The sequence below is a fragment of the Thalassophryne amazonica genome, chromosome 7 (genome assembly GCF_902500255.1).
Source record: "Thalassophryne amazonica chromosome 7, fThaAma1.1, whole genome shotgun sequence".
Lineage (NCBI taxonomy): Eukaryota > Metazoa > Chordata > Actinopteri > Batrachoidiformes > Batrachoididae > Thalassophryne > Thalassophryne amazonica.
The window spans coordinates 117,607,706-117,621,709 of NC_047109.1; the positions used below are offsets into that span (position 1 = coordinate 117,607,706).

At 42.7% G+C, this 14,004-nt stretch overlaps 1 protein-coding gene across 2 annotated transcripts in view; it reads right to left on the reverse strand.

Annotated features, from left to right (window-relative positions):
• Positions 1-10,485: 10,485 nt before the first annotated feature.
• Positions 10,486-14,004, reverse strand: part of zgc:101716 (uncharacterized protein LOC492784 homolog) — a 78,914-nt gene continuing 75,395 nt past the window's right edge. For both annotated transcript variants that reach the window (XM_034175406.1, XM_034175405.1), the window contains exon 8: positions 10,486-11,148. In XM_034175406.1, the coding sequence (XP_034031297.1) occupies positions 10,957-11,148 (192 nt within the window). In that variant the 3' untranslated portion in view covers positions 10,486-10,956. The remainder of the gene's footprint in view (positions 11,149-14,004) is intronic.

Consider the following 14,004-nt stretch of genomic DNA (forward strand, 5'->3'; position numbering starts at 1 on the left):
ACGCCAGCAGTTTCTCTGTGCTGTCGTTTATGAGGTCCAAACCTGTGGGGAAGGGGAGGCGATGGGTTCAAGACCTGCGCATCCCTTCCTCCTCTTACGTGGACTTCAGGCCCACCCTGGACCTGAGCCACAAGACTGAGCATCTGGCGGTGGACTCCCTGCTCAGCCAGGGTTTGGAGGAATACCAGGAAGTGTTGAACATGGAGGGAGAAGTGGACTTCCTGTCAGAGCTGGACAAGAAATACATCCTGAGAAACGCAACCGATGGTAACGCCCAAATTCTGCCTAGATTCGCGCCTTCTGTGACTTCTAATATGTGACATTTTGATTCGATATCAGTTCATTCTGGTGTATTTGATGATGATGACGATGAAGAGTTGAGAAGTTTGTCCACTGACTCTCCATCAGAGCGAGCTGCAGCATCCACAGATGACGAGTCCTTGGCAACAGGTTTGGACATTAACTGCCTAAATGGGGTCCAGCAGCACATCATTATGGTGAAGTCTAAAACTTATGGTGTTAAAAAAAATTCATATTTAAGAATAAAGAAGAACTTGGAGAACTTTAACTGGAAAGTTTCACTCCGCTGGACAACTCCTACAGCTGTCCAGGGAAGCTTCTTTTTTTGTTGGGTTTTTTTTGATGGGGGGAGGAATTTCATCTCATCTCTACTAAACATGTTTGTTTCATTGTTTGCAGGTGTCAAGTTGGACCCTGAGCAGGACGAACCCAGCGTACAGGTTTATTTTCAGTCTGAGAGCTCGGCGGCCGGCATAAAAGACCTGATAAGAGGATTCATCAGGAAGGCTGCAACGGTACGTTCCCACCTGTTGATGTGAAGAGGTTTATCTGTAGTTATAGGCTGACCAAATGTCCTGTTTTCACGTCCTGTCCTGGGTTTTCTTAAAAAGTGATGAAAATGTCCTGGTTTTGTTTTTCCATGTTTGAGCATCTTTGAAGATCATTTGAGTATCTCATTGCCAGGCCGAGTGTCCTGGTTTTCGGTAATCAAAATATGGTCACTCTAGTATTTATCTGTGTGCCTGTTGGATATGATGTCTGTGTGTCGTGGCGACGGGCGCGGTGCCTGTGTCGTGGCGGCGACTGGTGTGTGGTGCCTGTGTGCAGGCTGTGTTCGTTGTGACGTGGAGCTGCTGTTTGCCCTCCTTGAGACGAGCAGGAAGAGAAACATGTCCGTTCACCTGCTGTTGGATCGTCTCCACTTCAGTATGTTCACGTGCACGTGGCAGGAGCTCAAACTCAGCAGCAAACACGTCCCAGTGAGTCTGACACCACAACACAGAAAACCACTGCGTAATTCTACTTTATCATTCCAAAAAAAAAAGAGAGAAATGCAAACCTGGAAATGTCCTGTTTTTTTTTTTATTATTATTATTGTTCATTTATTTTCATGAAAAAATTCTTGGCATCCAGTTAAGTGAACTGACAAAGTGAATGCATTTATTCAGAACATAATGAGGAGAAAGAATCAGATGGATCAGATCAGTGCAGCGCTTACAGACATTCTGCATCTGCTCCCAGACAAAAATAACGGCATGTTGGTTGTTCAATAAGTTTCATAATCTTTTGACGACGTTTAATGCACACGTGTCTTCACGTTGATTACACGCACAGACACAAACGGTGTCCAACATAACAAAAACATGCTTTAAGACGTTTATGATTGCACCACCATCAAGATAATTCAATGATTTTCACTCTTTCTTCAGTTTGTTCATTCGAGATTAAAATATGAACGGTTATAAACTGTACACTCTTGTACTTGTCTGTGACTTTTTCTATTTTAAATAAAAGATAAGCAGACAAATGTGATGTGGGTGATGGTTTTGGTTTACAAGAAATAAAATTCAGCTTTTACAATGTAAAAAAAAAAAAAAAATCTAGTTTTTACAGAAAAATTCTGTCAGCTGTGGTTTCCAGGAGAATTCTGTCAAAATTAGAGTGAATATGTAAATGGTTTGCACATACATATTTATGTAAATTTTACAGTTGACATATAGCAGAGTTGTAGTCTTACACACCTCTCTGCAGCTTCTCTCCCCCTGCCATCCCCTCATTACCCCATCCCCGTAGAGACGGTGCCTGCTCCCAGACCACCAATAACCAGCAAAAATCTATTTAAGCATAAAAATTCAAAAAGAAAAAATAATATAGCACCTTCAACTGCACCACAGACTAAAACAGTTAAATGTGGTCTATTAAACATTAGGTCTCTCTCTTCTAAGTCCCTGTTGGTAAATGATATAATAATTGATCAACGTATTGATTTATTCTGCCTTACAGAAACCTGGTTACAGCAGGATGAATATGTTAGTTTAAATGAGTCAACACCCCCGAGTCACACTAACTGCCAGAATGCTCGTAGCACGGGCCGAGGCAGAGGATTAGCAGCAATCTTCCATTCCAGCTTATTAATTAATCAAAAACCCAGACAGAGCTTTAATTCATTTGAAAGCTTGACTCTTAGTCTTGTCCATCCAAATTGGAAGTCCCAAAAACCAGTTTTATTTGTTATTATCTATCGTCCACCTGGTCATTACTGTGAGTTTCTCTGTGAATTTTCAGACCTTTTGTCTGACTTAGTGCTTAGCTCAGATAAGATAATTATAGTGGGCGATTTTAACATCCACACAGATGCTGAGAATGACAGCCTCAACACTGCATTTAATCTATTATTAGACTCTATTGGCTTTGCTCAAAAAGTAAATGAGTCCACCCACCACTTTAATCATATCTTAGATCTTGTTCTGACTTACGGTATGGAAATTGAAGACTTAACAGTATTCCCTGAAAACCCCCTTCTGTCTGATCATTTCTTAATAACATTTACATTTACTCTGATGGACTACCCAGCAGTGGGGAATAAGTTTCATTACACTAGAAGTCTTTCAGAAAGCGCTGTAACTAGATTTAATGATATGATTCCTTCTTTATGTTCTCCAATGCCATATACCAACACAGGGCAGAGTAGCTACCTAAACTCTGTGACTGAGATAGATTATCTCGTCCTCATTAAAGACAACTTTGGATGCTGTAGCTCCTCTGAAAAAGAGAGCTTTAAATCAGAAGTGCCTGACTCCGTGGTATAACTCACAAAACTCGCAGCTTAAAGCAGATAACCCGTAAGTTGGAGAGGAAATGGCGTCTCACTAATTTAGAAGATCTTCACTTAGCCTGCAAAAAGAGTCTGTTGCTCTATAAAAAAGCCCTCCGTAAAGCTAGGACATCTTACTACTCATCACTAATTGAAGAAAATAAGAACAACCCCAGGTTTCTTTTCAGCACTGTAGCCAGGCTGACAAAGAGCCAGAGCACTATTGAGCCGAGTATTCCTTTAACTTGAACTAGTAATGACTTCATGACTTTCTTTGCTAATAAAATTTTAACTATTAGAGAAAAAATTACTCATAACCATCCCAAAGACGTATCGTTATCTTTGGCTGCTTTCAGTGATGCCGGTATTTGGTTAGACTCTTTCTCTCCGATTGTTCTGTCTGAGTTATTTTCATTAGTTGCTTCCTCCAAACCATCAACATGTCTATTAGACCCCATTCCTACCAGGCTGCTCAAGGAAGCCCTACCATTATTTAATGCTTCGATCTTAAATATGATCAATCTATCTTTATTAGTTGGCTATGTACCACAGGCTTTTAAGGTGGCAGTAATTAAACCATTACTTAAAAAGCCATCACTTGACCCAGCTATCTTAGCTAATTATAGGCCAATCTCCAACCTTCCTTTTCTCTCAAAAATCCTTGAAAGGGTAGTTGTAAAACAGCTAACTGATCATCTGCAGAGGAATGGTCTATTTGAAGAGTTTCAGTCAGGTTTTAGAATTCATCATAGTACAGAAACAGCATTAGTGAAGGTTACAAATGATCTTCTTATGGCCTCAGACAGTGGACTCATCTCTGTGCTTGTTCTGTTAGACCTCAGTGCTGCTTTTGATACTGTTGACCATAAAATTTTATTACAGAGATTAGAGCATGCCATAGGTATTAAAGGCACTGCGCTGCGGTGGTTTGAATCATATTTGTCTAATAGATTACAATTTGTTCATGTAAATGGGGAATCTTCTTCACAGACTAAGGTTAATTATGGAGTTCCACAAGGTTCTGTGCTAGGACCAATTTTATTCACTTTATACATGTTTCCCTTAGGCAGTATTATTAGACGGCATTGCTTAAATTTTCATTGTTACGCAGATGATACCCAGCTTTATCTATCCATGAAGCCAGAGGACACACACCAATTAGCTAAACTGCAGGATTGTCTTACAGACATAAAGACATGGATGACATCTAATTTCCTGCTTTTAAACTCAGATAAAACTGAAGTTATTGTACTTGGCCCCACAAATCTTAGAAACATGGTGTCTAACCAGATCCTTACTCTGGATGGCATTACCCTGACCTCTAGTAATACTGTGAGAAATCTTGGAGTCATTTTTGATCAGGATATGTCATTCAATGCGCATATTAAACAAATATGTAGGACTGCTTTTTTGCATTTGCGCAATATCTCTAAAATTAGAAAGGTCTTGTCTCAGAGTGATGCTGAAAAACTAATTCATGCATTTATTTCTTCTAGGCTGGACTATTGTAATTCATTATTATCAGGTTGTCCTAAAAGTTCCCTGAAAAGCCTTCAGTTAATTCAAAATGCTGCAGCTAGAGTGCTAACAGGGACTAGAAGGAGAGAGCATATCTCACCCATATCGGCCTCTCTTCATTGGCTTCCTGTTAATTCTAGAATAGAATTTAAAATTCTTCTTCTTACTTATAAGGTTTTGAATAATCAGGTCCCATCTTATCTTAGGGACCTCGTAGTACCATATCACCCCAATAGAGCGCTTCGCTCTCAGACTGCAGGCTTACTTGTAGTTCCTAGGGTTTGTAAGAGTAGAATGGGAGGCAGAGCCTTCAGCTTTCAGGCTCCTCTCCTGTGGAACCAGCTCCCAATTCAGATCAGGGAGACAGACACCCTCTCTACTTTTAAGATTAGGCTTAAAACTTTCCTTTTTGCTAAAGCTTATAGTTAGGGCTGGATCAGGTGACCCTGAACCATCCCTTAGTTATGCTGCTATAGACTTAGACTGCTGGGGGGTTCCCATGATGCACTGAGTGTTTCTTTCTCTTTTTGCTCCGTATGCACCACTCTGCATTTAATCATTAGTGATTGATCTCTGCTCCCCTCCACAGCATGTCTTTTTCCTGGTTCTCTCCCTCAGCCCCAACCAGTCCCAGCAGAAGACTGCCCCTCCCTGAGCCTGGTTCTGCTGGAGGTTTCTTCCTGTTAAGAGGGAGTTTTTCCTTCCCACTGTTGCCAAGTGCTTGCTCACAGGGGGTCGTTTTGACCGTTGGGGTTTTTCTGTAATTATTGTGTGGCTTTGCCTTATAATATAAAGCGCCTTGGGGCAACTGTTTGTTGTGATTTGGCGCTATATAAATAAAGTTGATTTGACATGGACATGTCTGGAGTTTATACTTGATGTGGACATGTCCTGTCTCTGGCAGCCAGCCTGTGAGCAAATTATGTCCCTTTTGTCCTTTATTTCACAATTATGACAGGGGAGAGCGAGCAGCGGCGGCAGCCAGTTTTTTTTTTTTTTTTTTTTTAAATTGTTCACATGTGCGCACGCGAACAGGACAGGAGGTACTCAAACTGGGTCCTGGAGAGGTGGAAGTACCGCTGAAAGCGGCCGTCATCCAGACGCAGCTCCTGCAGCAAATTCTGAATGTGTGGCATGTGGTGTGAATGCGGCATAACTGCCAGCGTGAATCTAGTAAATACTTCTAGACATGGACGAGCCTAATTTTTTTTTTTTTTTTTTAACAGACCTCTTCTTCACTGTATCTTCTCTTCCTGGGGGGTAAATAACTGCAATGAATGATGAAGAAGAATTAGAAAATGCTGACTGTAATCTATGTAGCGCGTGAGTGAATGTGGTGTGCATGTGTGACCCCATCCACCCTTCCTGATCACCCTACAAGATCCTACTCAAAGCCGACTGACAACTTCTATCAGGAGGGGCCGACCACCAAAACAACATGAAGACAGACAAAAACGAAAGACAAGTGGTGAAGACAATAACTGTGAAGTGAGACACCGAGGAGACGGGGCCCCAACATAAAACATGCCGGAACAAACCACCACACATGAACAAGCAGTGCCAGCGACAGTCTGTTGTCTCATTATTGAGCATCCATACCCTAATCTAGGCCACCAGTCTTGATCCCCTTGAGAGCACACAAAAACGAATTGTGGTGTCTGCCACAAACACGTGACCCAGATCATAGCTAAATATCCAATCACTACTGTTGCTGGTGTGTTGGGCCAAGATAAAAGTACAGAACCCTACCATAAGACATGGACCACTCCGGCACGTCGGATGCCATACGGCCGACCGCAAGTGACAACAGAAAAGGGCCCAGGACGCAGGGCCCCAGGAGATGAGATCAATTTTATCCCAAAGGAAAAATATCACCAGAGAACAGAAACAGTGTTTTTATTTTTTTATTTATTTGAATAACTCTGTTCATTATGTATTCATCCTGCGCATGGGGGGGGGGGGGGGGGGGTATACAGTCTGATTGCCACAGGTAGGACCTCCTGTGGTGTTTTGTTGTGCACCTCGGTGGCCTCAGTCTGTGGCTGAAGGTGCTCTGACAGGATGTCAGGGGGTGGGAGGTGTTGTTCCGGAGGCTGAGTAGTTTCCTCAACATCCTCCTCTCTGACACCTCCACCGCAGACTCTAGCTCCACCCCCAGGACAGAGCCAGCTCTCCTGATGAGCTTGTTGAGTTTGTTTGCGTCAGCTGCCTTCAGCCTGCTGCCCAGCACACTACAGTGTAGAAGGTGAGGCTGGAAACCAGTTTGCTCTGCCCTTTCTTATACTCAGCATCTGTGTTTACAGTCCAGTTTGCTGTCTGTGTGGACACCCAGGTGTTGTCTTCTGAAGTCCACCACAAGCTCCTTCGTCTTAAATATGTTGAGCTGCAGATGGTTGAGTCCACCACACTCCTGTACTCAGCCTCCTGGTCACTGCCCACAATGGCAGAGTCATCCGAGAATTTCTGCAGGTGTCTGTGCATGTAATCGATATGAAGACACGTATGCCTTAAACGTCGTCAAAAGATTATGAAACAGATTTTTTTTTATATATATTTATATCATGTATTGAACAACCAACATACTGTTTTTGTCTGGGAGCAGGGGGGAATCATTTGTAAGCACTGGTTCCTACAGGCTGAATTAGGCTTCCTATAGGCTCCTGTCAATTTCCTGTTTGTTCCCACTGGCTCCTGTGGGTTCCTGTTGGTTCTCCTGTCTGTTTAGTCGCACTGCCCCCCCACCTGTCAAAATGCATAGAACACTGCCATCTGCTGGATGGAAATGTGAATAGCGACTTGCATATTTGTGGATCTGAACTGCAGTTCTGCGCTGAGAATGTCTCAGTATGTAAATGAGTAACATGATGAATGCATGTGCTTGGTGCGCTACAAATCCCGAATCACACTTCACAGAATTTTCAGTTTTACAAATGCTTTTGTTTGTGGATCATAAAACACGTGTACAAATTGAGGAATATTTGTAAATCGCCCACTGTGCATTTGCAGGTTTGACAGTGTTGTTTTGTGTGAATCGTGAGCTCTTTGTTTGTGGATTTGTGCAGTTTTGCACTGAGAATGTCAATATTGCGTAATTGAGCAAAGTGATGAATGCGTGTGTTTGGTGATCCACAAATGCTGAATCACACTTCACAAACAGAATTTTCAGTTTTGCAAATCAACATTTATTTGTAAAAGCCCCCACACAAGTTACAAAATCAGACATTTGTGTTTGTGGATCACAAAGCACGTGAACAAATTGAGGGATATTTGTAAATCAGCCTCTGTGCATTTGCAAGTATTTGAGACAAATTTAACACTTTTGAACAGGCGTGATTCTCCACCGCTGGGCATCACATGATCACTGTTACTGCAAACAAACTCCTCACCCTGATCCATCTCATCTGGTTCATCTGAGGGCAGCGGTACAGGATCAAGAAGTGATGCATTAAGGTTTTCATGACAGCACTTTAATGACACCATTAATCTTCCATCAGCCCCACAACTTCCCACTGGTGACAGCATCACCTCTGTGCTCCAGAAACCAAGAGAAAACCTGGTACATAATAACAGCTACAATATTAAATTCAGATTAAGATTAAAATACTGTGTTGTTGAACATTTAATGTCTGTACTGAATTTATGGAATTTTTAGGTTCATACTGACCAGCAGCTCAGACGCACTTTTAAATTTTAACTCTTCAGAAAAGGATAATACATGTTGTTGTTGCTAATGATTAATATTACAGTGATTTGTACTCCAGACACATGAACGTCATAGCTGTTGTTCTGGTGACGCTGCTGTCAGTCCTAGTTAGTTTCTCCGGTGGTCTGTCACATCCCATCCACAAACTAAGATGTTCCTCCACGGGCTTTTTGTCAACAAAGTGAAAAGAGCACACGAGTAACGTTTTTGGTGGTCTTTTCAGCTACATCCTTCTGGGTTCCTCAACTCTGTCGGCGGAGGAAACTCCCTCAGTATGACTGCACATTAAAAACATCGCTGTTGTAGCCGCAGATTTAACTTCGTCTGGTTGTTAGTACAACCGCGAACAGCGCAACATGTTCCTGAGTTGTGCAAGGACATTTTTTAAATAGTACGGGAGATGATCATCGTTTAGAAAAGAAAACAAACTTTCAAATAAACCAGTCTGGGAAACGAAAACCGCTAGAAAACCTTGGCTCACTGCTACATCCAGTGTCTAACAGGAAGTTGCACCCATAATCGCTTCTACAGCAGTGCCCTCAGGAATAAGGTGGATAACACTGATTTTTGATTTTGTGTGTTTTTCCCTGTGTGTAGAATCTGTATGTGCGCAGCATCCCTGGACAGACCTACTGCGCCAAAACAGGAAGGAAACTACCGGGTCGGCCTTGTGAGAATTTTATCATCACTGATTGGACCAAGGTTCTGACCGGATCGTACAGGTACACAGACACATTTCACAACACATAAGCGTACAAACATCATGCATCCAAACTTCTGTTTTTGTCCTCAGCTTGTCCTGGCTGTCGTGGCAGGTCCATCAGAGTCTTGCTGTCCTTCTAAAAGGCGACACCCTGTCGCCTTTCTGACAGGAATTTCTCCGACTCTTCTCTGGATCCAACCTGGTTCCAGGTTTTGTCACACTTCCTCATGCAGCTCCAAACAGCCCTCATGGAGTCATTATCTCCAAGTCAACGCAGGACAGGATTTCATGCTGGGGTTGGACCAAAGAAGGACGGACTTTAGTTCTTCAGGATATGCAAACAAAAGCAAAAGTATCTGCTAGTTTGTTCAAACCTCAGAGCACAGAGTTCCAGAGGATCAAATCGCCCACAGAACAAGAACTCATATGGAAGCTCAGGAAGAAAACCAGAGACAGACCTGGATCCAGAGACACCCAAACCACCCTGGTCAGCATTTCCCAAATATTCCATCTCAGCTGTCTGCTCTCAGCTTCACGTCCGCAGCTGGAAGGACGGCTTCAGGAACTTAGTGCGTCTCCTGGTCTGACAAACTTGCTGTCACAGCACAGGAGCCTGTATGAGACTGTGTGGTACCGAACCACTGTCACCACGAGTCAGAATCCAGGTGGAGTAGGTCACCACACAGGTCTTTTCTCTCAGAGACAGACGATGCATCCAGGGCTTGCCATCAACACGAGTACGACGAGAGACCAACTGAACCACGGTGTGAACCTTCATCCCAAAGTCAACCTGCTGTCACATCATCCCAGTGGAGCGCCACCACCGCCTTCTCAGGATAAACCAGGTCCTTTGTGGACTTTTACTCAAACTAAAAGACACCCGTGCAGGTGAGAAGACGCAGACTCCTCCCTCAGAACCAGGAAGCAAGACCAGTCGTTCAACCTCTTCAGACTGCTCTTCCAGTCACTGCCACCATCATCAGCCACAGGAACTTGCCAGAAGCTTCAGTACTTCTCACCAAGTCCAGGATCCAACGTCCATGTGTCTCTGCAAGTTACGTCCCCACCAAACCCAAACTGGACGACTCCGATTCATACGAGAAAACCAGTGGACCAGTACAGGTGTTTCCTCACCACCTACGAGACGTCATTTTACAGTGGCATTACAACGGCAGTGAGAAACAGCAGCAGCACAATGTACAGATCCCCAGGAACTCCTCAAGGACCAGGTTCTGGTCCGAAGAGGACTCGGACTTAAATACGGTATAAAGCAGTTGTCTCGGTCTGGTTCCAGAATTAGCAGAAATGGTGCAAGTTTTCAATTCTACCACCTACAGATCAGGGGGCGGGTTCATCACATAACTAACTCCTCCCCTCTACTCAAGTGCAGTCTGTGGTCGTCATGGAAACCAGAAGGTTGTCAGTCCTTCCTGGAATTAGTTTTGAGACCAAACTAAAGCTTGTAAAACCTGTCGGCGTCAAAAATCCCAGAACAGGCAGGGAACCTGAACCTGAACCAGGTGTCAAAGTCAGCTTTTCATCTGAAACATAATTTGGACTTGAAGCTTCGGTCAAAGTTTGACAAATGTTCAAAAGTGGGCAACAGTCTTGTGTATCAAAAAAAGCACTGTATTGAAATGATTTTGATGAGAACATGCTGAAGTTTAAAACATGAAATGCATTTTTTCTTCTGAGCCTCAGTGAGAAGCTCTTGATCTGGTATTTGACAGAGTAGCGCGGTCTCGTCTTGTCACTATGTGCACGGGAACGTGGGAAATGTTCTGCCACATTTTGGGAATAATCTCTAAATTCATTAAACCTGCAAATATGTTTTTGTATGGTTGTTAAATAAATGTAAACGATGACATCTTAGAAAGCCCCCTCAGATGCCTGTCCCTCAGTGACCTCTGAGATGTTTCAGTCTTCTTCCTGATGGTCTTCTGGAACAGTCTCTACTGGAGCGTCAGGGTTTGGTCTCTGTCCTGGTCCAGTCAGTAAGATCTTGTTCCACCAGCGCTGACTGAAGCTCTGCACACACAAACCGGACAGACTCTCCCCATCCTGGTTCTCCTCCCTCATCTTCTCCGGGATCAGGTCCTCAGACATCACCTGGAATCATCAAAACAGACTTAAAGCGCTGCAGGAGAAAAATGGTGATCTGAACGTGGGCCTTCTGGCCCTGAACAGCTGGAGCTCTCAAATTAACCAAGTGGGACATCTGGTGTTGCGGTCTGATCAGCCCCCCCCCCCTCCATCGCCCCCCCCCCCCTCACAGCGCATGAGTCATTTTGGAGCATCAGCAGCGATTCACCAATTATCACCTCATTTCTGGTTAGAACTGACTTTAGAATTATTTAAGAGGTTTTACTTTGTCATCTGATAGTTAATAATCACATTATTCCCTTTGATCGCTTTGGGTGAAGAGAGTCAGACTCAGACGTGCTGCTCTGATCGCTTCCTCTGTCTTATGATGAAATAATGCTGAATTTATGTGTAAATGATTGTCGTCCAAAAGCTTCAGCTCTCTGTAGCTGAGATAGATGATGAGTGGAGGGAAATTTTAAGCAGAAACGAGGCGATATGCGGTGAACCACAGCTGATGCTCCGAAACGACATGTGCAGTGAAGGCAGGGGGAGTGGTGTGTGTGTGTGTGTGGGGGGGGGGGCTGCTCCGATATATTTTTACTAGACAATCCTGTTGCAGTTTGCAGACTTGTAGTTTTTCATGATTTCTTCACATCTGCGAGGCATTAATTTTGTTAATTTTTTTGAAGATTATTCCAGGTCCTACTTCCAGAGGACCTGGTCAGAGTGGACTTACATTATTTTGTAAGAAAGTACCAGATGTTTCTTTGGTGAGGTTTGAACTAAACACAGACAAGATGTTTGGTTTTGCTATTCTTCCCTGCTATATAATATTTATTTTCAGGTAGTTGTTTTAAGGTCTCTGCATAATCATTTTCAAAAGCAGGTGTTTTATACTTAGAAAGAGCAGGCAAAGGCTATTAGGTTTTTTGGATTTACTTATTTATTTTTTACGTCTTTTGTAATAATCGTATCAGAAGCCTCAGGGAACTGATCCAAGATCTGTCCCTGAAGGTTAAGGGAAGCTGCATCACTTAGTGCGGTGAACGAAGTTATTTTCTTTAATGTTCAGTAGTTCATTGGTTAACCTTCTCAGACAAGTCACTTTTAGTAGTAAAATTATACTTTGCTTTATTGAATGTCACAAAGAGTAGAACGTAAATTTATGTCCTGGAATTGTAGACTGTTTCTTAAAAAAAAAAAAAAAAAATTTTATGAAAAAGCTAAAGGACTCTGTGCACAAATGTGCATACTGTTAATCAATCAATCAATCAATTTTTTTTTATATAGCGCCAAATCACAACAAACAGTTGCCCCAAGGCGCTTTATATTGTAAGGCAAGGCCATACAATAATTATGTAAAACCCCAACGGTCAAAACGACCCCCTGTGAGCAAGCACTTGGCTACAGTGGGAAGGAAAAACTCCCTTTTAACAGGAAGAAACCTCCAGCAGAACCAGGCTCAGGGAGGGGCAGTCTTCTGCTGGGACTGGTTGGGGCTGAGGGAGAGAACCAGGAAAAAGACATGCTGTGGAGGGGAGCAGAGATCGATCACTAATGATTAAATGCAGAGTGGTGCATACAGAGCAAAAAGAGAAAGAAACAGTGCATCATGGGAACCCCCCCAGCAGTCTACGTCTATAGCAGCATAACTAAGGGATGGTTCAGGGTCACCTGATCCAGCCCTAACTATAAGCTTTAGCAAAAAGGAAAGTTTTAAGCCTAATCTTAAAAGTAGAGAGGGTGTCTGTCTCCCTGATCTGAATTGGGAGCTGGTTCCACAGGAGAGGAGCCTGAAAGCTGAAGGCTCTGCCTCCCATTCTACTCTTACAAACCCTAGGAACTACAAGTAAGCCTGCAGTCTGAGAGCGAAGCGCTCTATTGGGGTGATATGGTACTACGAGGTCCCTAAGATAAGATGGGACCTGATTATTCAAAACCTTATAAGTAAGAAGAAGAATTTTAAATTCTATTCTAGAATTAACAGGAAGCCAATGAAGAGAGGCCAATATGGGTGAGATATGCTCTCTCCTTCTAGTCCCCGTCAGTACTCTAGCTGCAGCATTTTGAATTAACTGAAGGCTTTTTAGGGAACTTTTAGGACAACCTGATAATAATGAATTACAATAGTCCAGCCTAGAGGAAATAAATGCATGAATTAGTTTTTCAGCATCACTCTGAGACAAGACCTTTCTGATTTTAGAGATATTGCGTAAATGCAAAAAAGCAGTCCTACATATTTGTTTAATATGCGCTTTGAATGACATATCCTGATCAAAAATGACTCCAAGATTTCTCACAGTATTACTAGAGGTCAGGGTAATGCCATCCACAGTAAGGATCTGGTTAGACACCATGTTTCTAAGATTTGTGGGGCCAAGTACAATAACTTCAGTTTTATCTGAGTTTAAAAGCAGGAAATTAGAGGTCATCCATGTCTTTATGTCTGTAAGACAATCCTGCAGTTTAGCTAATTGGTGTGTGTCGTCTGGCTTCATGGATAGATAAAGCTGGGTATCATCTGCGTAACAATGAAAATTTAAGCAATACCGTCTAATAATACTGCCTAAGGGAAGCATATATAAAGTGAATAAAATTGGTCCTAGCACAGAACCTTGTGGAACTCCATAATTAACTTTAGTCTGTGAAGAAGATTCCCCATTTACATGAACAAATTGTAATCTATTAGACAAATATGATTCAAACCACCGCAGCGCAGTGCCTTTAATACCTATGGCATGCTCTAATCTCTGTAATAAAATTTTATGGTCAACAGTATCAAAAGCAGCACTGAGGTCTAACAGAACAAGCACAGAGATGAGTCCACTGTCCGAGGCCATAAGAAGATCATTTGTAACCTTCACTAATGCTGTTTCTGTA